Genomic DNA, 26312 nt, shown 5'->3' on the forward strand with positions numbered 1-26312 from the left:
TTTTAATTATCTTTGTTTTCACCAAGTCGGCCTAAGGTAATGCATGAGGAGAGTGCTTATAAAAGGAGGTGTTTATTTCATTTTTAAATCATTATTCAAGCATCCTCTTTCATATGCGATTTGGAGTATATAAGGGAAGGTGCAAGCATTATCAAAGGAGTTCGAGTTTCAAGTTAGGCGAACTTGCCAAAGACATTGAGGAACACATCAAAGATATCCCCAAGGGTGGCGAATGGACAAAGAGGACGTTCATTATCCTTCAAGATCACGTCGAAGCCATCAAATTTTGATTTTTGCCTAGGCGAATTCCTCATTTTGCATTTTAGAGTTAAGTTCTCAAGTAAGGTATGGCAAGATCTCTTGTTTTAATTTCGAATTTTGATCGTCATTGCCTTAATTTTGAATTTTGAAAATTTGTTTTCAATCGTTTTTAGGAAATGATTAATAAAGGACTTATCATTAAGTTTCCTAAAATTTGCTCTCTAATTTATGTTATGTATTGCAAAATCATGGTACTAATTTTGAAATGTTGTGTAGGCATCAAATGGAGATCTCTTCAAGGAAAATCAAGCCGGATCAAGGACGGTCTTCGCCAGGACGATCAAGCCAGGACAAGGGCGACCTCTTTCAATCCAATGTTCCAAGGCGAGGTACATCATCATCCTACACATCAAGGACACATGGAGTTAGGACAAGGGCTCGTTGAAGGAGCAAATAATTTTAGAAGAGTTAATCAAAGATAGCCTCTCAACGACATCAAATTGAATATCTAGCAAGCTACAAGTGTCAGATGAGGTGGCATCCTAGTCATCACTCCTCCAGTCAGTGTGGTCCACCTTAGCATGTCCAGATTCAATGTACCTAACTCATGGAAGGTGGCACAAACTCCGATGTACCTACCCCAGCTATCCATTGGTCGATTTTTCTAGAAGGGACGTGTCCAAGCAATACAATTTTATCATTGGTCAAGCATTAAATGTTATGTAATGGTTGTAACAAACCCTAATTAGGGTTTTCATTGTTGAATCTTGGCCATTGATCTTGAATTGATCTAAGCCATCAAATTGTATTGTGGGCACTATATAAGCCCAGGCATTTCATTTGTAAAGGCTAATTAGAAGATTAGAGAGAGTTGTAAATAATAGAAAGCAGTTAGTAGTTAGAAGTTGATAGAATAGTAATTAGAGTAGAATAGGAGGACAAGGCAAGAAATTGTTGCCATTGATTGTAAACAAACTCCATTTTCATTGAAGTAATGGTGAAGTGTGTCATTTCTTGCAATTTGCATGGTTTCTTGTTGAGTCTTCAATCTTAGATGGTAGATGATTAGATGAATGGAGGAAATGTGATTGATTGATGATGGAATTCGTATATCCATACTACTAGCAGTTTGTTGATTGCAGACTTGCCTTGTGTAGTCAACTGGAATCGTTCAGCTTAAGCTCAATTTCAATTTGTCGCTTCTTCATTGATATGCATCAACTTGGATGGTATCTATGCCTGCGGTGATGATTTGAACATCATAAAGCTTCCCTTAGAAGATCGCACTAGCCTTGTGTAGATGTTCCATTGATGTCAAAACAAGACCTAGTTAGAGTTTCATCAAAAATCAAATCATTGCTCTTACATTCTTAGTATTAGGATTAGATCCTCTCTTCACCCCCATCCTTTTCCCATTTTTTTTTTTAATCTAAGTTAGTAAGAGTCTGTGTCCAGCAAAGCAGATCGGAAGTTTAATCATCACATGTAAGTCCCCTTGTGATTCCAGCAAATCACATCATACCACTGGAGCTTATCCACACGTAGAGACCCTACCAAAAGAACATTGGAGTCATCCTAACTGATCCTTCATGCGAATCTTCAGCAGTTAGAGACTTTATTCAAGAGAGGATAAGATGCCTTTGGGTATTTTATTCTGTGTATGATCGTGTACAAAATACACGTCAACAAGGACCGGGTCCTATCCTAGGGTAACGTGACCCTTTCTTATTCACATTGCCACGCTATGCTAAATACACACCATTTAACTATTGGCGCCAAAAACCAAGAAGGCCGACTTACATTTCAAAGTGCAAAAGATGCATATAAATAAATGACAATTTGCAAGTCAAGAAACAATCATTAAGTTCACATACAAAGGCGATTTAGCTCTGCTGTGCGAATTCAAGGAAGAGTGCGAACTATTTCAGATTGGTGCAAAATTGTATTTCAGATTGGTTCGAAATTGTCCAAGAGGACATAGTGGTTTTTATGCAAGGCTTTGAAGCATACAAGGGACAGATCTGATATGTGAAGATCAGATTCAAGCTAAGTATTGTACTTATATTTAGAGAAGAATATATAATCTGACCTGTGGGTCTTTCATGCTGGGTTTTTCCTCTTTGGAGGTTTTCCCAGGGTATGCTTGTTTGTCTACTGTTTTATTTTTGATTTATGTTGGCTTATTAAATACTGCAAATCTGATTACAATCTAGGGCATAATTAATCTAAGTTGGTTTACTAAATACTGCAAATCTGATTACAACCTAGGGCATAATCAATTATATAAATCTGATTAATATACCTAGGGTTTAAAATTACATTTGGCACATTCAACTATTAGCTCGTTGCATTGGATAGCTGGAGCAAGGCTAGCTGCTTGCACAATTCCACTCTCAATCATCTTCGTTGATAACCCGGAGGGTTTTCTCTTGTAGAGAGGTCCTTGGAATGTCCTCATGTCGATCTTGCCTAAGTTGGTATCTCCAATGTTAACCCATAGGGATACGATCTTCGACTCCGGTAGCATTCCTTTTGAATCTTCTTTGATTAGAGCTTGCCTTGAAACTCCTGCAGCCTTCGGGGCTGCCATCATTCACGTGTGAGAGTTGTATAAGTTATAGTTTTGAAAGGCTATTAAAGTATATAGGATTGAAAATTGTTAACAAGGATGGCAATTTATTCTTTGAGAACTTTGAAAATCAATAAAAACCATAATGAATTGCTATAACCCTAGCTTCAATTCAAACCCTAACCCTCTACTTGACTGAAATTCACCTTAAAAAAGGATCATAAAAATGCAATGATACTTGATTAGGAATAGAAATCAGTAATTAAGGGTTTGAACATAAATGATATTGAAAGAATTTCAATAGTCAAGACCCTTCACAACCCTGATCTAGACCTGTGCCTACCCAAAATCAGGTCTAATTCAGGTAAAAATGCTTCAAAATCACTAAAATGAGACCTGGTATGAGTGCTGGAAAATAATCAAATGATGCTTATGCTTAGAAAAAGCGCCTACAATGCTGATGGAATTCACTTAAATGCTGATTATTGGGGTAAAATTCTCTGAATTCTTTCTTGTGTTTGTTGTTCAAGCTTGCTTTTTGAATATGTAATTCACTGGAACTTCTTCAATGTTGATCAGAATCGCTGCTTACTGTCATAAAGTTCACCTTCTCCTTGATGTTTCTGACTTGGTGATTGCTGATTAGGAAATTCGCTATAACCTGCTTTGAATTTCGCTGGAATGAATGAAGGAAATCGCTTATTGAAGGGGAAAATCGCTGAGTTGATGATCCAATGAAATGATCATCAACTCTCCTTTATACTTGCTACACCCTAGAGATGTGTCCTTTGAGATTGAACTTCTGAATGTAGTTGACTTTTCACATTTAATTATTTGGAACTTTACAAATTCTTATGCATAGCTGACATATTTCTTTTCAAATTTGAATTAAAATGGTTATGATCAATGCCGACTTGCTTGCCTTAGTGCCAAACACATTACCTTTTTACCTTGGGTCACAGATTTTAGCAAGGGAAAAATTTGATCATTGTCGTGGATTTTAGCAAGTAAAGGAAAGATGTGATGAAGGCCATAGATTTTGGCCAGACAAGGAAGGATGTGATGAAGGCCGTGGATTTTGGCTAGTCAAGGAAGAATGTGATGAAGGCCGTAAATTTTGGCCAGCCAAGGAAGGATGTGATGAAGGCCATGGATTTTGGCCAGTCAAGGAAGAACTTGCTTACCTCTTGAAGTCGCTGATTGCTTTAATCACCTTCATTTTTCATCAAACCTAGCCATTTGCTTGATCAAGTATCATGGTGATCCCCATTTTCAAACTTAAGGATGTGAATGAGTTCATTGTTTCTTCTTTTCCTCATTGATCAACCTTGCTACCTTCATGCTTGAGCTGTGGATTTTAGCCAATCGAGGATAGTTTAAAGTCATGAATTCATCGTTGCCGTTCACCTTCAACATCAAGATCTCCTCATTCAATTTCCTTCAAAGTATCTTTATCCTCTTTCATCAATGTATTTGGATAGCATTGCATTCACTCATCGTTGCCTTTTAAGTTCTTCATTGTTTGAGCCTCCATAAGTCATGGATTCTGGCAACCCAAGGAAAAATCTCACCTATGCCAGGGATTTGAGCAAGAGAAGGAAAAATGTGCTTCGTTGGTTGCTTAAGTTGATCATTTTAATGCCCTTGCTTGCAAACTTGGAGGATTCACGGGGTAAATTCGCTCATTGCCACTTCCATTTAACATCATCTTCAAGGTCGTGGATTTTGGCAACTCATGGATAGTTCACTCCAACCTCATCATTCATTGATTTCACCAAGTGTAGAGTGACTGGCTCATAGGGTTGACTTGGTGTTTTCTTTCTCTTTCATCATCACTTAGACCTTGGTTGATCCTCATCAAGCATTTCATCTTAGTTGATTGGTCATCTCTCCTTGATTGTTCCTCACTTCTATGTTCTAGCCTAAAGATATCCACTTGCTTGCTTGGCTGCTCATCAGTCACACTTAAGACTCATACCCTGACCTGACCTGAATTCAGGTCACACTGTGAAGCATCACTTAACAAGCATCTTGACCTCTATTCATCACTTAAGCGTTTGAGAGCTATAATGACCTCAATCTAACCTAAAGAGAGACCTGACTGCTGCTAGACAGCTTGAGACCTTAAACTACCAGCAAAAAGAGGGGGTCCCCATTTGCAATGGGGTATGTGTGAAAAGGTCACAACAAAACCTGCACACAATAATTGAGTAGACAGTTCTAGCAAGTTATGTGATTGTTATCATGCTACTCATTCAACATCATCACCCACATACTCGCACATCAAACTTTCACAAAGTGAACATACTTTGAAACAAGTCTGATCATCAATATATATGCATTACAAAGATAATTACATTCACAAGTCGGCCTAGAACATTATTATAATAATTGCAAGTTGGCTGCAAGAATAAACCTTAAACCAAATGTGTAATAGGTCCGGTCCTAATGACCACATGTTACACTAGGGATGGGTTTACGCATGCATTACACAACATAAACTCTACTGGCTCCAATGAACATCCACATGCTTCCTCCAGCTAGTGTACGCTACCCTTATCTAGCGAATCAATCCGGAATATCAACATGGTCAGCCACAACTAGCACAGTGAACATTCTATCACTTCTAACTTTTTGTCTGTTGAAGCTCAACCTTTGAACCTTTTGAATATGATACTTCATATGTAGTTATACTTAACTTCCAAATGGCAAGCTATAACTCTCAACTGTGGTAGAATGTGCTACAAATCAAGTTGTTAGTGTATACACAGTGTCTGAATAACAAACCTTTGTAACATACTGCAAGCACTTCTGAATCATCTCCAACAATTGGAATAGATGTATGGTGATATTACAAACATTCAGCAATATATCTATCAACATAGCTTGTTATTGTCCTTCTGGAACTCAAATGCTCAGACATAGACATGTCAGAAGTAATTAAAATTACTATAACTACTGGACAGGTCTAGCCGAGCAGCGTTATTACAGTAGTAATTAATATGAATCCGAAGGGGACTAGCCCCATAGAGTTGTAGGGGAATTGCTAATCTACATAGTACCTCAAATTGACTCGGAATCTCAATCCCTATTGAGGGTTTTATTTTATTTCAAATAAGTCGTATACTGCTTAACCCGATGAATAGGACTGAGGTGAAAATAAGCAAAGCTAATAAAAAACCAAAATAACTTGAATCTGCCTGCCCCATAGAATTGTAGGAGGGCATCAGCCTGTGCCATTAATCAGTCCCATAGCCTCCTCCAGCCGTTCCCACCCCTATAGAATAGTAGTAGGGCGAGCAGCTTGTGGTGAGTACGGGAGAGTCGCTTGCTAGCCCTAGTAAAGCCCCCCTTATTAATCATAGTAGGGGGGGCTAAAGGGCTTATTCTAGCATCATTAAGAAATAAATAACAGAATAAAAAAGCACCAGAATATTCATAAATCGAACCAATGAGATTTCGTCTACCACAAATAATAGGAGCTTTTGAACCTATCTCAACCTTCAGTATTTTTTTGTGGGAGAAAGAAAATTGTGGAAAGGATTACTTCCTTCTATATTGCCTCCCACCCTCCCTAGCGAGACAGCTATCTAGATCTAGTCGGCACTACCACTACTATTAATCCTATCGCTCATCGAGGGCCACCTATTGATTGATCTGATAGGGGCTATAATGCAAAGCAGTGCATTTCTAAGAGCTGTAGCCCAACTCCTGCTTGAAATCATGTTTGTCGATCCGACCTCACTCGCAAAGCTCGATGCATCAAAACTGGGCCCATATTTAGTCGACATCCGTTCCATTTTATAGAGATGCCCTTGCAGAGGGATGAGAGGTCTGTTTATTCATGCTTTCGGCCCATTCTCCTTGTTTCAGTTGACCAACAATAATAGTAGTTAGAGTATAGAACTGGGGGGCCGCTCATGTTGTGTAGATTGGGTAGGGGTAGGTACCATTTGCCCCCCTGAAGATTATTGTAGGGGTAGCTGCCCTTTTTTATATAGTTTTTATGGGTCACAATAATCAGGGGTGGGAGGAACTACTATAGTTGTTGGAGGGACAGTCATATGAGCAAGACCCAGGCCTATTCGTTGGGCAACGGGGCAGTACATAAGTTCTGCAGGCTCATCTCCAAGCCTATAGATAGTTGGGCTATTCCACATTAACTACCTAGCGAATAGTAGGGGGCAGTCGAGCGGCTTTTCGCTTCTCCCGGTTCATCGGGGGAAGCGCTCGAAAGGAATGGATTGGCCATTCCGAGAAACGGAAGCCTTGACTGGGGGAGAAATCGATACAAAGCCAAACATGCTCATTCTCATCCCCTCGAATGAGAGAATCCCTCTCCCGAAGGAGGGCTAGAAAGGAGATCGGTTCACTTACTGATTGATTAGTCGAGTGTTCAATACTGGGCCCCTCTGCATCTCTCGATTGCCTATAGAATGGTAGGGGGGTGGGATCGGCTGCTTCTTCTCTTTCTGTCCCTCTTCTCCGAATGGATTCGATCAATAGTCCGATTCTTCCGCTGGTTCGGGTAGGGAAGGCGCCCACGATCGATTAGTTAGCCATAGAGGAGGATTCGTTCAGATAGGCTGTCCCAACCATTTGAGTTCCCAGCTCGACACTTCCTTTCAACCTCTTTCTTATGTTGAATCTAAGATCAAATATTTATCGCCATAGTATTGAGATTTTTTTGTACAAGTGACAAAATAAGAAAATAAAATGAAAGGGTACCTTTACTCATTGAATAACAATTTTTCAAGGAGATCATATATTTGGATGTCAGAGAACAGTTCTTTGAAATCTTTGTTTAATTCCCTCTCTTTAATACTCATTAAACATTTCTTCAGAAATATCATTTATTTGTATGTCAGGAAACAATTCTTGAAAATCTTGTTTAACTTTGTCTCTTAATAGAGGATAAGGTATAAGAAGGGGGCCCACCCACCTTTCTCTTTAACCGGTCAACAACATCCCCCACCCCCAACCTTTATTCTTTTCACTAGTTGGCATCCTCCACCCGGTCACTTCTGGACCGTTCCTCCTTAGGTCGTTCGGGCCCTCCTCTTGTCATCGCTTTGACCGGGCCCCTACTATTCTATGGCGGTCGGTCCAGTCGGCTCCTGTTCTTCCGGGGTGCACCCCTACCCTTTCTTTCACCAGTCAACCGGCCCCACCCTACCAATGCAGGGAGGTTAGCGCTTTGGGCCCGGGGGGGCGGGATGATTAACGGGTGCTTCTTCGGGCCCTCCTCTTGTTGGGGGCACCCCCACTCATTAGGAAAAATTCTACCAATGCAGGGGTGGGTGGCCTCTATTATTATATTATTCAAAAAGGGGGCAGGCGTACATTAATTAACCCCGGGATCTATTATTTTTACGGCCTCTGCACCTTACAATATGATAAAACAAATATTTACAATATGATAAAACAAATATTTCAAAAGATCAAAAAGAAACAAAGGCAAATTTATGGCTCAGCCACTACCTTATTGAAGTAGAGTTTCCCTATTTTCATGTTCTGCTACTATCAAATTTGAGTGGCCTTGAGTCAAATTGCAAGAGAATAGTAGGGACCAAAAAAAAAATCCATGGATGGGACTATAGAATTAAAGGAGAAAGTATTACCTTTTCAGGAAGAGAAATGGTACAATTATTATTGGGGGGGGGGGGGGGGGAGGGGGGGCGGCTGCCTACAATTCTATGGGGGGTCACTTTTAGAGTCATATTCACTAGACGAAGGATCTTCCGATGGCCTACTATTTTCTGGTTAGGATGGAAGGAAGGAAACAACTATATAAAAAAGGGCACCTACCCCTACAATAATCTTCAGGGGGGCAAATGGTACCTACCCCTACCCATGCCCTACTATTTGCGAGGGACCTGCCCCTGCGAACTATATAAAAAAAGGCAACTATTCTTCCTATCCCTACAACTATAGATGCGGAGGGCTTTTTGGGCCCTACTATTCTAAAGTGACCCCCCATAGAATTGTAGGCAGCTCGCCCTAGGGGTGGGTGGGAGACAATAGTACGGGTCGGTGTTGTCTACTCTCTCTATTCGGTGTTGGGTTGACAGACTCGACCGGGGCGGACGCGGACTATAGATAGTCGACCTGCCCAATCAAATCAATCAATAGGTGGCCCTCGATGAGCGATAGGATTAATAGTAGTGGTAGTGCCAACTAGATCTAGATAGCTGTCTCGCTAGGGTGGGTGGGAGGCAATAGTACGGGCAAGGGATGACTATCTCACTTTCCGGTGGAAGATTCTATATGTAACAGACCAACAATAATAGTTGTTCCCCCCCACAAGAACTATGGCCAAAATATGACTGTCGTCCTCGTTTAAATTAAAAATAACACTGGAGAGCCAAGCTTGAGACCAAGTGGTAGAAGCTAGAGGATCTGCAATTTGAGATAAGGTGTAATATCCATTGGCCCGAAGGTGTGTTATCATATGATCAGGCAGATGATATACCTCAGTGCACCCCACCCATGGGTCAAGTCCGATTTGAACGACTTTGAAACTTTCCAACAAAGCCGTTCATGAACTGATGGAAGGGCATCAAAAAGAGCTTTCCAAAACAGCGAGCCATTGGCCACAGTCAGAATATATTGTTTCCATCTTGCCTGGATTCGAATCGTTGTCATCCCATCACGCTATATACGACATTCCAGCCATCTATCCTCACATCAAGTGCAATTGCATTTAATTCTCACCGACTGCTTTGACATCATTGACTGACTCCTTTTACATCAATGACAACACAATGTTCAACATGTAAATGATGCCCAATTTAAAATACCCAGAGTCTTGGAAAGTATAAAATGTCCAAGTCCAAGGCACTTTGGTCATTTAGGGTATCATGTATGATTGTGACAATCTATGTTCCATGATGTTTTGGGGGCAGGGATGGTGGGATGTCAGGGGATGCATTTCAGGGACAGCAGTTAGGGGGCCATATTTGGGGGATGTACACACATACTACTCAACTACAAGTTTAATTATAATTGATTAACATGATACCAAAAATAAGACAGTGACAACAGTACAGCAGCAATAAATATATCTTGACAGCAGTATAGCAGCAATAAATATAACATGATAGCAGTATAACAGCAATTTACTGATGACAGCGTGACATGGGTTGCAGTAAATGTATCATGATTTAGATTCATAGACACAACAATAATCTGTGATTTCATTTTTCAAACTTCAAACTTTTTGATAGAGAACATCATAAAAGAATATGGTACGACTACAAAGTACAACTGTGTGTAATTTGAGCTATCAATATCAAAGACAAAATTTGTGTCAGTCTTTGGCTGAAGTTGTGGGTTGTGCAATGGAACCCTGACCAATCCTGACTGCACCTCCTTGTCAATCTACCTAATATCTTCAAGTTTAACATCCCAACGTGCTACTGAAGCTAGTTGATCTTAGTACCCTACTGATATTAAAGTCTCAAGGTACAATGAACTACAACTAGCTTCTTTGCTTGCCTAGATATAAGCTTGTTCCTCTTAACCAAGTGGATGAAGCCATGGGTGAGCTGATTCCTTTGTGCTGTGGAGGAACTAGTGATTTGTGAGGGTAGAAGAAGGCAAGTTGTTTCAGCGTCGTGTCCTTTCCATGAAATTTACACCATCCTGTAAGGTTCTTTTTGTGCAATAGTGGCTCTATCCATCCTAGTTTGTTGAATTTAGGATGCTGAAAATTACAAAATTGTAGCTTGCTCTTGAAGTATGGTTGCATCGTTAACCCTATACACTTATGACAGGCCTTCATAAACTGCTCGATTACTTCATCATCTTTAGAAGAAAGAACTTGGCCAGGTCTAGGTGCTTACCACTTGGGATTAAGAGCATAGACAACCATTTGAAGAGGGGCATTCATTGTGATCCATCTTTTTGTGACAATAGGCCTTATATGCTCCTTATAGAATTATAATCTTGGATCCTTGTCATGAATTGCTTGTCTCATTTGATCAAGTATGCTATCAAAAGTCTTATACATCTCACTGAGACTAGAAGAATTTATATCTGCATACTTGTTAACCCCCAAAACAGGTGATATAATAGAGAAAATATATCTGCAAGCAACATTTAAAAAATTAGAAGGCATTAACATTATTAAAAATTTAAATTTAGCACAAAAATAAAGTATAAACATATTAAAGTAAACTTTCTTCTTGATATTTGACTACCAAGAGAACCCTTTGTCTCATCTTCTTTCCTTCTTTTGTTTTTCATTCAACCCACTTTTTCCACTCTCCACTAACTACCGTGGATTGTAGAGCATTCGACACCTCAACATCCTCTCTTGTAAAATAACATAACTAGCATATCTATTTTCAATTGTTTTGAGAAATTCTTTGAAAAAATTAGAATAATATAAGTGAAATGTGCTGGTTACATACAAACATTTGTATGTCTTTGTCTTCACCCGTGCTATTTTTTCAATATCTTTGAAAGCATGTACACATGGAGCCCCAAAAATATATTTATAAGTGCTCTCAACCATCAAACTAGCTTAACTTACAAACACGGGCTAAATCTATCACAACATTATAAGGCCCAACCTCCTCAATGGCCTTCTTCAAAAGGTCAAATTAGTGATCAATATCCTTATATTTTATAGAGCAATTAACAATTCTAAGAAAGTGCAAACCACCAAGACATGTAACAATAATATTTATTAGTGGCTGATGTTAAATATCGGTTCACCCATCCATGACAATGATACGACGACTACTTCTAATCCATTTTTGTCTCATCTCCAACATCGATATGTTCACCTTTGAATATTGTTCTTCGAGGAAGGAGTAACACAATTTGAGTTGTGCATGCAGCATAGAAGATGGTCCAAGTGCCATTACATTTCTCAATTCCCCTTTCAATTAAGGAAATCTTTCCGAATGAAATGGGATAGCATTGACAGAAAAAGTTTGGCCATTGAATTAACAATTTAACAGTCTACTCACATTTTTGCAAATTCAACAACCCTACCACTGTATTTTTTATCACCTGCAATAGAAGTGGTTTTACTTTTCCTTCTATCATAATCCTCTTTAGTTGATATATTGGTACATTTGCCAATAGATGGCAATGGTGTGACTTTGGATGGATGTTTCCTAATAATACTTGTAGTTTTTGTCATTCTATCCCCAACCAATTTTACCGTTCAACCTATTGTTTCAATAATATATCCCCACGAACACTAACCCCATGTCTAGTCTCACACAATAGTTGGTGTCCGATCCTAGCTCTCATAAAAATCAGCTTTGCAAACAGGACACAACCAATCTTTCTGCCCCTTGTATTGTTATCCTTATTATTGTTTAAATTAGTGACAACTTGTAATAAGAGCTTTTTGGAGTTGAAAAGGCCTTTTGAAAATTCTTGAAGAGACAATGAAGGGCATGCGAAACAGTTTTGTGGTGTTCCCTTGTGAATATGGTAAGGAGTTTTTCTTTTCCTTGGTGGCAGTGGGGAAAATAGAACTTTGGGATGAGAGGGCTTCTAAAAGAGCATGATGAATATGCTAGAGTATCCCTCAAGGGAGTTGATAAAAGAGACCTGCTATTTGGATGTTTTAGGAAAGCAAGAAAGAGTATTGATGTGACTACGATTACATCAGAGTTGGTTGTAGATCATATAACAAGTCAGTTCTCTTCGAGTGAAGAATGTGCCACAGAAAAGAGAACAAGTACAGAAGCTCTACTTGATGAGAGTCCTGCCTATCCATAGTAGGGGGTGGTGTTTTTGTTGGTGGAGTAGATGATTTCATTGATAAATGAGTCCCACTCTACAATATCAGGGGAGTGGCCCCTCCTTTCTATAGTGACGAACAACTGGAGATAAATACTAACATGTACTTATTATCTACCTGACGTTTAGCTTTAGCCATTGGAAAAGTTCCCAAACAGGGTATACACACTGGTTTCTGCTTGCGTGTTATTCTAGTGACCTGGGAATTACACCTTATCACAGGAGGGATCACCCCAGCCCTTCAAATGGTAAAATTCCAGTAGTTTCCCTCTGCACACCTGGTAAGAGTGCTTGTTTTACCCAACCTGGCATTGGTTTAAACTTTTATCTGACAATTTTTTTTGACCATACTATATTTTTTGATAGGAATTTCATTGGTCAATTTTTATTCACGTAAAGAGATCAATTACAACAGCATTTATGAGACATCTAATCTATACAGCAATAGATACTGTGGTTAGTGTTTTACATTGCAGCAACTTTTCTGACAAACTTAACAAATTCGGCCAAAGCTAAACTCTAGAAGCCGTCCATATCAGCTCTGTTGTGGTACATGTCTGGTATGCATGAATTGTGGGAAACAATCTTCCTTATTGCATGAAACTGCATAGTTCAATCCAATGAATCATTCGTGATATAAGAGATCGATGGATGATGCAAAAACTAAATAGACATTTTAAGTATTAATTCCAGTCAACAGATGCTAATTCAGTCAGCTAAATGAAAAATAGGTTTCAAAGAGATTTCTTCTAATCTTGCTAAAGTGTGGAGTTCACAATTATAAATACCTACCTGTGTTTGGTGCAAAAAATGAATCAAGATTCAAGAAGGGTAGACATGATAGTCATTTTCTTATGCCTTCACTGAATGTATGCATGCCGTATATTAAATACCCTCAGGGTTTTGTAATGCATAATTGCTTGTTTAACTTTTTCTGCATAAAGTATGTGCCATATATTTTTTTTTATTGTGTTCCATATATTGCTAAAAAGCTTTTGATACGTATTTTTACTTTGTTTCAGATTTTAGTTGTTGCTTTTTCTTGGATTTTATCATTTCTATTTCGTAAAAAAAATTCCTTTTGGGTTCAACATTGGCCCTGCACAATCATGACAACAAGGTATCAGGGTTGTAATGCAACTTACCTGTTGTTTCTGCTTTGAAGTCCCGAGCAAGCAGGATGATATATGAAAAGAGTGCTATCATTTAAGTGTGTTAGCTCATGCTTTCTTTTCTAATTTTGATCTATGTCAAATAACTGACATTTTATTTTGTTGAAGACATGTAAAATATTATTGCATGTTTAAGGTGAATTATGTAGTTGTAGGCTGATATTTCTGTTTGTTGTGAAAGGCTACTTTGAAGAGAAGAAATTTTTTGTGAACTTCAAAAGAGTGCTATCATTTAAGTGTGTTAGCTCATGCTCTCTAATTTTGATCTATGCCAAATAACTGATTTTATTTTGTTTAATGCACGTAAAAGATTATTGCTTGTTTAAGGCGAATTATGTAATTGTAGGCTGGTTTTTGGTGCTTTTTTGGGTCTTTAGGTTTTCAGGTTATTGGCCATAAGCCCTTTGGATATTGGTGGATATGTGAATGTATGCATGCATTCTGTATGGGGAGATTTATTTGTCTGTTTGTTTGGATAAGTGTAATTACTGTTTCCTATAGAGTATATATTCTAGCTTTCTCTGTAAATCTTGGATCTTTAGTTTTAGTGCATTCATTCCAAACTACTTGCTAAACTTCATTTGTACATTGCCATGTTAAACAAACAACTGAATAATGCCAGGTTTTGACCTTGGTACTTTGATTGGTCAGGTACACTCCTTCATCCTCATATCTGGATGCACAAAAGAAGTTTGAAGCAGCAAAGGGCATAAATGATCTACAAGGTATTGCATTTGTATTGGTTCAACATCCTTACCATGTGGAATCACTATTAGCTCTTGCAGATGCATTCAAGTTTGCTGGAGAGTACCAAAGGTCTGCTGAAGCAATTGAGAAGTCTTTATATGCTTTGGAGTGTGCATGGCATCCGTTATTTAATCCCATTCGTGGTGATTGTAGACTATCTTATAGTTGTGATTCAAACAAGCCATTATTTTTAGCCCTTCTCTGCCATATGCAAAACTTGGACCGCAGAGGTTGTCACCGGTCTGCTCTTGAAGTTTGTAAACTGCTACTTTTATTGGATTCAGATGACCCTGTTGGGGCCCAGTTTTATATTGATTATTTTTCTCTGAGGGCTAAGCAATATGAATGGCTGGAGTTGTTTGCTGATCAATTTGTCAGCGACAATTCACTTTGGCTTCTTCCGAACTTTTCATTTTCCCTGGCAGTTGCACGCTTCTATCTTGAATGTGAGGCGCCAATGAAGCAATCTCAAGTTCAAACAGATTCTGTACCATCCATTGATTTACTTAAGCAAGCACTCATGCTTCACCCATTAGTTTTAAAGAAGATAGTAGACAAGGCACCTTTAAAGGATGGAGCATGGCTGCAAATTCTTAAGCATCCACATTTTGCATATGCTGAAGCAGGAAGTCCCTCACTTGAACATCTTATACAGATATATGTGGAAAAGAATTATATTATATGGAGGCTTCCTGAGTTGCATAAGTGGTTGAAAGATGCTGCAATGCAGGTGATTCAAACAGTCAACCAGGACAAGGGTGAAGCCAAAGATTGGGCTTGTGTAAGGAAAGAAGCATTTCCATCAGATAAGAATGAGTATGTTTGTTTTCTTTTCACTTTTGTGAATGCTGTCAACAATATTTTGTTACAAGGTGGTCAGGAAATTCTTATGTATATTTCATCAGAGTAGCATGTTTGAAGCAATTACTTACTGACTATAGAAGCGCTCTCTAGACGTTGTCAGGTTGGCAGGGATGCTTTGAAGATGCTCAAATGGTTTGTTTGTAAAAGACAGTAATGACCATGATTATGCTGAAATTCCTTTTAACTACCTAAATATTTGAGTCCAATTGTCAGTGTTAAGTGGTTGATATGAGTTGCCCAACTATTTGCAGAGGGTTTTGAACTTTATCATAACACATATACGTTTTGGTAATAGTTAAGGTAAATGTTGCATACTAAAATAAATTTTCTAAACATCTCAATATTTAACTTAAGTAAATTTGGATACCAAAAATTAGATAACTATTTGAAATATGAGTTCAATTGCTTAAACAACAAAAACAAGAACCAGAAAAAATAACTCCTTTTAGCCTCAAATCATGAACACAGAACTATTTCAGACTTTATTCTAAAATCATGCTCACAAAATGCCAAGGAACAACAAAAATAATATTTAGGAAAGAGACACATGATGCAGCCTATCTTATAAGGGATGAGAAATGAGAAACAAACCTGGACTATGAACCAAAAGATAAGGTTTTTAATGTTTCAGGGATAGTTCCTTTTGAAAGCATGCTAACATGTACTGCAGATGAACTCATGTAGAGACCTTTATGTCTGCATTATTTTGAAAGGAGTTTGGTGGCAAATTGCTATAGGGGCTTTGTTGGCCCAAATAGTCCTTTTACATATCGTGATAAATTTTTGGATGGAAAATTTATACCATTTTTTACTGTCCCACCTGCTACTTGCTGATTAGCTGACCCCAAATCCAGAATCATCCTTAACTAAGTTACCATGAAATGAATATGTGAAACACTAGTTATTTGGACCCTGGATATGGTTCCTCTGGAATTGCCTGTACAGCAATTATAAAAGTGTAAAGAAAAAAAGCATAATACCAATACTATGTACATAATCCATTTAAAATCTAAAAAGCCAACAAAGCACTATATAATTCAAAATATCATTGGTTTATAAAATATGACATAAGGTAAAATATTCCTTTATTTTATTGTTTTCTATATAATTTTGTTTTTTAAATTTTCAGAAAATTCCTGCATTGGGTTCATCTTGGAGTCGGCCAAGACTGGCTGGTTCCTTCTGGAAGCATCCCTGAAGTGGTGTCAGAGTTTCACAAACATAATGTCAATGCTATGTACATTATTCATGTAATGACAAAAAAACCAACAACACACTATATAAATCAAAACATCATAGGTTTGTAAATTATGATATAAGTACTTTATTTTATAGTTTTAAATATAATTTTTGTTGTCAAAAATTTCAGAAGAACCTTGCTTCTTTCATCTTGGAATCAGTCTAGAAATGCTGGTTCCTTCCTGGAAGCATCCTTAAAATGCTGTCAAAGTTTCTGGGGAGGGATTCAACAAGTTTGAAGAACCCTGCATTCTTCCGAGGGGAACTAGAACTGGGACCTGTACCTGATTCATTCTGGTTTGGGTCGTGAGAACCTTGTAACATAGGCTTTTATAAATGGCTTCCTATGCTGATCATTTTGTTGTATGGCAAATTTGTGGTTCTAATTTCTAATCTCTTGTAAATTTGTAGGCTATGGTACTGGACTTGGTCCTCTAGTCCTTGCTGCCACAGCTGATTCGTCCTGGAATTTCTGAAGCAGCTAATCATGCTGGATTTGGTCTTAGTAGAACCTGGGACAATTTTTATTTATTTTTTACCTTGGAGCCATTTCTATTGGAAAATGCCTGTTGCAAAATACTTTTGCATTACCATATCTTCTGTTTTTTGCAGAATGAAGAACATTTTCATCAAGGAAACATCATGTTTAAATAAAAGATTTAAACATAAATGAAAAGAATTTTTGCTAATTGTAGTGTCGTAAATTGTATCCTCGTACAATTTCATTCTCGTTTGGGGCTCATTTTGGTGCTTCTCCCTCCTTGCCCCTGAGATTGACTGGTTTTGTTCAAGACGATGCCAAATCTGAGGTCTTTGCACTGTTTCTAGCTCTCTGACTTGGATCCCAGCCCAGGTTGACTAGACTAGGGTGCCTAGTGCCTTAGTCCAGCCAAAAGTGGCCCAAATTTGAACCCTTTGCCGGAACATGTTAAGTGGGAAAGTGCTCCCAGTGTTGGCCTCCTTCAAAATTTTCATCATGTTTCTTGCGGTTGAGTATAAAACAAAATCTTACCTCTTCATTGAAACATCTCTCATATCCTAATTCAGTTATCATCAAGCAAGTTGAGCAACCAATTAGGCATTCTCAAGATAGTGAAGGAGAGGCCAAGTATTCAGATATTCAAACATTCAAGATGGCAACCATGATCGAGTTTATGTGAAGGCATGCATGATTCTTCTACCTAGCAACATCAACCTTTCATGAGACTTAAAGGCAAGGAGATTCATAGCAAAGGTATAACATTTCAATTCTGGATTTCCTTAAGGTTTTTAGCCTCTGCCTTACAACGGTAAGCTTTCTTTTTCATCATTATTGCTGTAGGGTTAATTCCATCCCGAGGTTTTACCTAGGTAAACCCCTATACATCCCAATGCATTTTCTCTCTCTTCTGTTTGAAGGATTCAGATTTGATAAAGAAGGATTACAGATTCATAAAGTGTAGATTGAGACAAAGAGATTCAAACTTTGAAGAAGCAAAAACCCTAGTCACTGTGGCTTAGCCCCCATAGTCCGGCACTTTTCCAACAAAATTTCAAAGAGATAATATGTGCGACATGATCCGGAATTTGTTTACAATATTTGCATCAAACACATCCAAGGACAGTGATGCCTAGCCCTATAGTCCAGTACTTTCAGGCTCAAATTGCAGACATAGGTTCCTTTCTGATTCCTATTTCTAGATCTGTTCTTAGAGTTTGCATATCTATTATGTAGTTTACTGTTCATATTGATTATTGTCAATTTTGCATCTTCATACCTAGTTCTTGCATGTTTTCATTCTATCTTATCCAGTCATATCAAAAGCACAAAAATGAATAATCAATTATTGTGCCCAACTCTCCCAAGGGTTTGAAGTTGGGCCTATTAATTATTCTTGAATGTATTGTTGATGTGAATGGGTTTGATTCCTAGTTTACATGTTTAGACTACTAAACCACATTTCCAACATCTTACAGTGATTGGAATCCACAAGCATGGGACCTATCTTCCCACAATCTCCCCACAACTTATTGCCTTGTTAATGTTCAAAGGCACATTTTAAAAGCCGCAATAACTGGGGCTGTTTGTGCGTGTAGATGGATGTGTCCAAGGGAATATTAATACCATGTCTCTTGCATGGTTCTAGTAAGTCAACTTTTTGGAGTCAATGTTTTTTCTGAGATTTTGTTGTATGGCACATCCTTGAAAAACTCGGGCTTCACAATAACTTGGCAAGCTCAAGAAATTAAAGAACTCAGGTTCATCAAAAACTTGGGGAAAAAATCGGCAGTAACTTGGCAATTTTATCAAACATTTTGAAATACATAAATTTTTAAAAATATTCTTCAAAAACACACATATTACTAAATTTGTAGAGTATATTACTGATTTCCATCATAGTTAAGTCAAAATTAGAGTTTAATAAATATCATGGGTGAAAAAACAACTTCAACCTGTAAATGAGTTACAATGCCACTTCCACTAGCCATGTCATATGTAGAAGTTGCCTCATCTAAATAGATTTTTGGCAAGCTGTATAATAATATCTAAGTTAGCACACTCAATAGTTTTATTGCAATTTTTTCGTTACTCCACATTGTAATCAAGTTTCTTATCTAACGAGAGATCCCAACAACTAATGGGGGTTTGGGAGTGGAGACTCCAATGAGGTTGAGGGGCAGCACCCCTTGTAGGGGTTTGGGGGCAACACCCCCAACAGGGTCAAGGGGCAGTGCCAATCACCATGTTTTTTGCGTGACCTAAGTCACCAATCATGTGTTAAAATGAAGTAAAAAGTCTCAAATTTTTAACTGCAGGCAAGAAACGGATGAATTATTAACTAAAAAAGTTGAGGATTTTCTTGTTGAATCACAAGTTTTAGAGGGAAAAATTGCCATGAGTTTTACAAGAACTCATCAAGTTTTTTGGTAACTCACCTAGTGATTTGGCTCATGAGTACTCGGTGAGTTTTGCAACTATGGTTGATTGACAACATTTCTTGTATTTACCATGATGGCTTTAATACATTTACAAACAAACCGGTTTAAGCAATGCAGTGTTCTCAATGTTCTCATTGTAACAGGCAAAGACATAAAAAGGAAATGTGCTGGTATCTTCATCCTCATATTATTTGTGGATTGAAGAATCACAATGAAAAATTATGTTGGAACAGACTGTCTATGAAAGATTGTGTACAGGTGATTTGACTCGTGAGTACTCGGTGAGTTTTGCAACTATGGTTGATTGACAATATTTCTTGTATTTACCATGATGGCTTTAATACATTTACAAACAAACCGGTTTAAGCAATGCAGTGTTCTCAATGTTCTCATTGTAACAGACAAAGACATAAAAAGGAAATGTGTTGGAATCTTCATCCTCATATTATTTGTGGATTGAAGAATCACAATGAAAAATTATGTACAGGTGAATTGTAGATGGATTGGTGTATCTTTGAGATCACTAAGGCCCATTTCTTGCCTTAAGCAGTGCTACTGAACCCTTATACATGGACTCAAAACTATAGTATCCAAAATCTAGGAACCCAAAACATTGATTTCTGAAACAATGATACTTGGAACCACTTTGAATGCTAAATTGGAACCCTAAACCTTTTTTTCTGATAGGTAATTGAGGGAATCTATTGGGGCCATAACTAGAAAAATAAAGAAAATAATGAAGTGCTTAACCAAATGAAGAGGCAAAGCCTCAACAAAATGCCTTTTCTTAACAAAGCCAAGGGAAACAAATAACCAAAAGTCTAAAATTCCTACCCGAACTTCAAAAAAACACTTACAACTTGCTCTCTCCACAATGGAACCTCACTTGAACTTCAACAAGGAAAGGCACCATCTCTGTATCATGCTGGGGTCAACCTCCTTCCTTTCCAGGAAATGGAAGCCTCCATGGTTTCTTGTGAGTCATCCCCAAAGGAGTCCCTGGCCTCCAATTACAACCATTCTCCATCTGATTTCCTATCTCTTTGTAATGTCCCCTTTTTAGCTTGTTCCTATATTTGAACGATTAGCCTATCATTCTAAGCCTTGTAGGCTAATGAGGTTGGACAGAGGGTCTCATTCAATTGGCATCTACTCTAGGATTCAATATGCTTTGGGTTGGCTTTCGTTTGGTGGCGTTTGGTCTCCATTTGCTATACATTTGCCATACTTACTATTTATAGTAAGCCAGAAGCCCATAGAGAGGGGACCTTTCTATTTTTAGAAAGTGCATTTGGTCACATGGGGAAAAGCAGGATGAACTTCCGTTTCAGACGACAAATCAAAATGTTGAGTATTTTGAGAGTTATGAAGATTTTAGTGGTCAAATTAATGTTAAATCATTAAATGGCTTATTATAAAGTTATAATTTAACTTTATAATTTCACTTAAGTTGAGGGTCAAGTCATCATTGGAAGGGGGCCATTTGAGGAATTAATTATGAATGCCAATCTTAATGAAATATTAAATGTTATCCCTAAGTCTTAATGAAATAACATTTTAAATATTATTAATATGTTTTTTATGGGAAATCAAGCCTTAAGGAGGAATTAAAAGTAAAGGAGAATTTATCCCACATTGAGCATGGAGATTGATTTGGAGTTTGAGGAGTCTTTATAAACAAACCTTGTCTTCCTTCAAGAGCATGTTATGAGATTATTTCATTGAATCTATTTCTCCATTGTTGCTGATATTTAGTGGCTGTATTGTTCTGAGGACGAAACCCCTTGGAACCAGGAAGGTTTGGACGGAAACCCACTCCTTCAAAGATTGGTGGATTCATATAGAATTCACATTTGAGCTTATTTGGTCAAGTTTTGAATCAGAAGTATAGGGCAAATCAGAAGTTTAATCTTGCTGCTACAGTGTCATGAATATTGATGCTACAGTACCCGCTGCAGTTAATGCTACAGTACGTGTGAACAGTGCCATGCTACAGTACATGTGAACAGCGATATCTATGAAATCTGCAGTTTAGTGCCATGGAAGGGATTATATTCTGGATTTTACAAGGGTTAAAGAGCTGATTATCAGATTATTGCAAGATCTTTTATTGGAGACTATTTGATTGCTGCCATCTGGTCATTATTCCAGGTTCTTAATGTCTGCATCTATATTTCAGTTGTAATTGCTGCTAATATTTGCCATTGCATAATAATCAAATCATAGTCGATTCTCATTGCAAGCTAAAGTTTTGGCAATTAGATTATAATCAGCTTATGCATCATTGTATATGAAAGGAAATTGAGGTTGCCTATGATATGTTTGTTGTGGCTGTAGGTGTACATTAGGTTGCTTGGAAAGTGTTTGAGACAAAATGCCAACTAGTTGTACTAGTTAATTTCAGTCATTTACATGTATGTCAAAGGTCTGAAACAGCTAGTGTATCATTTCTATAACAACCTCGCATTGTTAGAAGCATTCAATAACTTAATTTGCAGCCTATGAACTCAAGGAAAACAATAAAAAATTTCATAACAGCGGCTTTAAACATTGTATGCCAAGTGTTTGACAATATTCCTTGGGGTTCAAATAAGCAAAACAGGGTCATATTAGCCAAGGGATATTACACTCTTCTCTTCTTATGTGTAGACAAAACTGATGGTAAATACTGCAACACAGGAGGGAGACAATCCAAACTATCCCTGTCCCCTCTTTGCCAGTATCTGCTATCTCAGCCAAAGCTTTAGAGCCTCCATAGTGAAGAAAACTATTGATTGAAGAGATTCTGTAGCAATATCCTCCAAAACTTTTTGTTTCATAAGGGACCACAAATCGCTTTAGTTTTTTGACTGACAGTGAAATGGTTAGAATGTCATTAGACAGTAAAACATTTTCTTCATCCTTCAAATGAGCCAGACCTTCTTCATTGGAGGGTTGAGTATGAGAATCAAAGCCCCGAGTCAACAAGCTTCCTAAGCTGCAACACTTCTGTGACAATCTGACCAACTCCGCCAGAGAAGGGAAGAAAGCTTCTCCCATGCTTTGAAACATAAGCTTATAAGAACAGCAGAAGAGGCAAAACAATCCTTAGTATAAGCAGCCATGAAACAAGTGTGGCTTTCCCAAGCAGAATCAGAAATGGGCTTGCCAACCCTAGGAATCCATTTCTGTGAAGGAAACATAGGAGAATCTGAAGTTTTGGAAGAATGATACTCCTTCCTCTTGAGTACAAGCTTATTGCTCTAGAAACATCCAAAGGGCAGCCCATATGCTCAGATAAAAGTCTGATGCAATGAAAACATGGTCTAAAAAAATCAGCCAGCACACAAATTCTGGCCTAGTTGTTTTGAGCTTCTTCCTATGCTCGATCAATTCTAACAATTTGCCAACCTTCTCAGCTAATAATTTATTCAGTCCTTTGTTCCTCATAACCAAAAGAAGTTTGTAGAAGTGGATTCATAATGGAACCTTGGAAAAAACCTCAATTTCAAGATTGAAGAAAGGTTTGCAGTGACTCATGAAAATGCTTTTCCTGCCAGTTTCCTATGACCTCTGTTCCATGTGAAATCCTGATTTTCTAGAGACTGAAAAGGAACAAGAAAAAAAACTTTTATCAAGCTGAGATAAAAAGGACATTTAACTTCACTCCAGGTTTGTTCCATCCATCTGTGAGACTCCTCCAAAACTGGTTGTCTGCCCAAGGACCTGCAAACAATGGATCCTATGCTTGAGTGAGCCGAAACGGGATCAATACATTTATCAGACAGGTAGAGGAATATGGAATCTTTCACAAAAGAAACAAGAATATCACCCAAGGAGAAGGAGCTAGAGTCACAAAAATAAATCATCCAACTTGAAAGACAAACCCTAATGCTCTTCATCGTTGATTCCATCCAACTGAGAAGAATTGCCAACTGAATTCAGACTTTTACACCAGCAAAATCTGAATGCTTGGAAACAGACTTGGTAAAAGATCCTTTGACAAGAATATGACAGTAAGAAGAGTCTTCATTCAAGATCTGAACTTTGAATACAATTTAAGGTATTTTTGCAAGCTGATAAAAAAACATACTTTTAAGTCTTTTCCTTCTGTGTAGAAGCCTTTCCAACAATGCTTTTTCACCTTTTTGAACTCTCTATTAGAGGAGCCTTCCACTGTTTGAGAATCTATGGATAGACCTCCCGATGTGTGCAGAGATCCCTTATGGATGGGCTTAGAAAATTTGTTGCCAAAAAAGAAATTCCCTTTAAAACCAAACCCCCTGTCCTGCTTGCCACTCACCTTGGAGAAATTTGCCTTATTCGCTGATTTGCTGATCACATACCTTGTAACTGTCATGCTTGCTTCCAAAACTTGCCATTTGTACGGTTGCTCTACAAGAGTATTGTTTGGAACCCTAGAATTTAAGTATTTAGGAATTTTTGCTGATATAGTTAGCAAATATCCTCTTAACTTGGATTTGAGAGGTCGAAGTACATATCCATGTTAAGATGAGTTTGTGCCAGCTAATGAAACAACCCATATTCTTTCACCTGAAGGTAGTAAGCAACATGATGGTCTGAAGCAAGAAGAGGAGCAGTTTATGTAGACATCACACATGGATTGGTGGGTTGCAGGAGGAAAATCCTTTTGATTTACGAATGAGAATTCCGACTATTTTAATATGTTTTTGAGTAGAGGCAGCCCTTTTTATATCAATGTTACCATGGCTGCATTTTCTTCAGGTTGGCAGTGAGACTGAGGCAGTGGAAGGAGAGTTGAAGTGAGAAATTTTCACTAACAAAACACCAAAGAGAGAGACTTAACAACAAAAACTTTACAAAGTCAATGAGTACCAAAAAAGGCAAACGGGACTCAAAAAATACAACTGGAAGTATATGGGTAAAATGGCCCTAGATTATTTATGGTAACCAAACATAACGTACAAAGGAAGGATGAACAAAGCAAAATTGACTAAACATAAAGTGATAAAAAGCATAGTCACAAGGTGTGCAAGCATGCATAGTGTTGCAATGGGAAGGACCTTTCAAAGAAACATACAGCTAATAAAGATCAGGCAAGGCGACATGAAGGGAGATGAACATCATAATATATTTGCATTAAGGCTTGGACTGGAATTATTGACAAATGTTCCCGAGCAGGATTTGAGATTGCTTATGGTGGGGTGTCCAACAATGAGGGTGCTGGGGTGGAAAATCCTAGTAGGAAGTTGAGAACTTTTCCTGAAGCCTCTGTTAACGTTGAATGCCAACGAATCTCTGGTAGCAGAGAAAAACTAATAATTACTAATATATGTATGTCTTTGTAACCCAGTCTTTGGACAAGGGGAAAACTCTTGATGCCAAAACCCAGCAAATTTGCTCCACTTGGAATGAGACTGAGTGGGTAAATTACTTTATTAGTCATATATTAAGTAATTTTTTGTCTCTCAACATTCTTTCTGTCAATAGAATGTTTCCTTTCTGTTTTCTCTAACCATAGAGAAGGATTTGTACATTTTCTTGCTTATAATAATTTATAGGGAGGGAGATGTTGCTTTGCTATGAAGTGTTCATTGGTTAACCATTACCAAGAGAAATGCTCGTCCAGAACCTATGATAGGAACAAGTAATCTTACCTGAAATTGAATGTCATGTTTGTAGGCTGCTTAAAAGATTCTTCTTAAGTATTCTAATACCGCAGCTATGACATACAATATTTTTCTAGGTTCTGAATCCTCATTACTGAATTGTAGAAAGCAGGCAAAATTAAAACTGGAAAAGAAAAACCATTAGAAAATACAAAATTGCTTGATTTAAAATTTTCATCAATGTTAGACTATTTAATATTTTTTTATCAATATGAGATGGTTTTTAAATTTTTATTGACTTATAACTTAATAATCATATCTTGCATTTAGAATATAATAATATATTTTTTAATTATTACTATTATTTTAATAAACTATAAATAAGTAATATTTATATCTTATACCTTTTTAAAAAAAGGTGTTAATATTTATTACCAAAAGCATGAATATACATGGAATACATTCTCAAACAAGGAACACAAAAAACAAGAGCAAAATCATCTAGGATTTAGGAAAAACAAATTATGCATTCAAGTTTACCATTATTATTTACTCAATTTCTTTTGTGTTTTTTATTGTCGAATCTATGGTGGTTTGTTTATCAACAAATATGCTATGAGAAGCCTTGTGTGGCTAATTTCTATGTTATTTCTTCCGTTGGCTTTTTGGCTAATGATAGGAGAAGCAAGCGTATCCTCATTTGCCATTAGAACATTATCTAGGATGTCTTAAAAGTTCTTCTTTACAATCATCAGCAATTGATGTCTCTTTTCTTTGCAATGTGAACTTATTGTGAGCTGCCACCTTTTGTGGAATCATGTCCTTTTTCTGGAATTCCCTTGTTAGGATTCTTCTTCATAGGAACCCCAAAATTTTCCATAGGAGCCACCACTAGGACAAGACTGAAAGGCATTGGAGGAAGAGAGTTATTTATTTGATTTGTCTTGATTTTCTTTCTGATTTCTTTTCTATTTGGTTTATTGAAATCTTCTTTTTTGCCCTTGTAGGATTGACGCTTCTTTGGAAGTGACCTTTCTCATGGCAGAAGTTGCATTTGAAGGAAATACATTTTTAATAAAGTTTATGTTTATAATTAAATTCTCGTAGCTTCAAATTAACAAACTCAAGATCATTGTCAAGATCCACTTACATACAATACGAGTAAAGAGAAATTCTTTGCTTTAGCTATAGCCGATGTTTTATAAG

General features: G+C 37.6%; 1 protein-coding gene across 2 annotated transcripts in view; it reads left to right on the forward strand.

The window, feature by feature from the left end:
• Positions 1-26312, forward strand: part of LOC131053465 (uncharacterized) — a 104170-nt gene that overhangs the window by 56135 nt on the left and 21723 nt on the right. For both annotated transcript variants that reach the window (XM_059219916.1, XM_057988076.2), the window contains one exon: positions 14419-15330. In XM_059219916.1, the coding sequence (XP_059075899.1) occupies positions 14419-15330 (912 nt within the window). The remainder of the gene's footprint in view (positions 1-14418; positions 15331-26312) is intronic.

This window comes from Cryptomeria japonica, chromosome 4, assembly GCF_030272615.1.
Source record: "Cryptomeria japonica chromosome 4, Sugi_1.0, whole genome shotgun sequence".
NCBI lineage: Eukaryota > Viridiplantae > Streptophyta > Pinopsida > Cupressales > Cupressaceae > Cryptomeria > Cryptomeria japonica.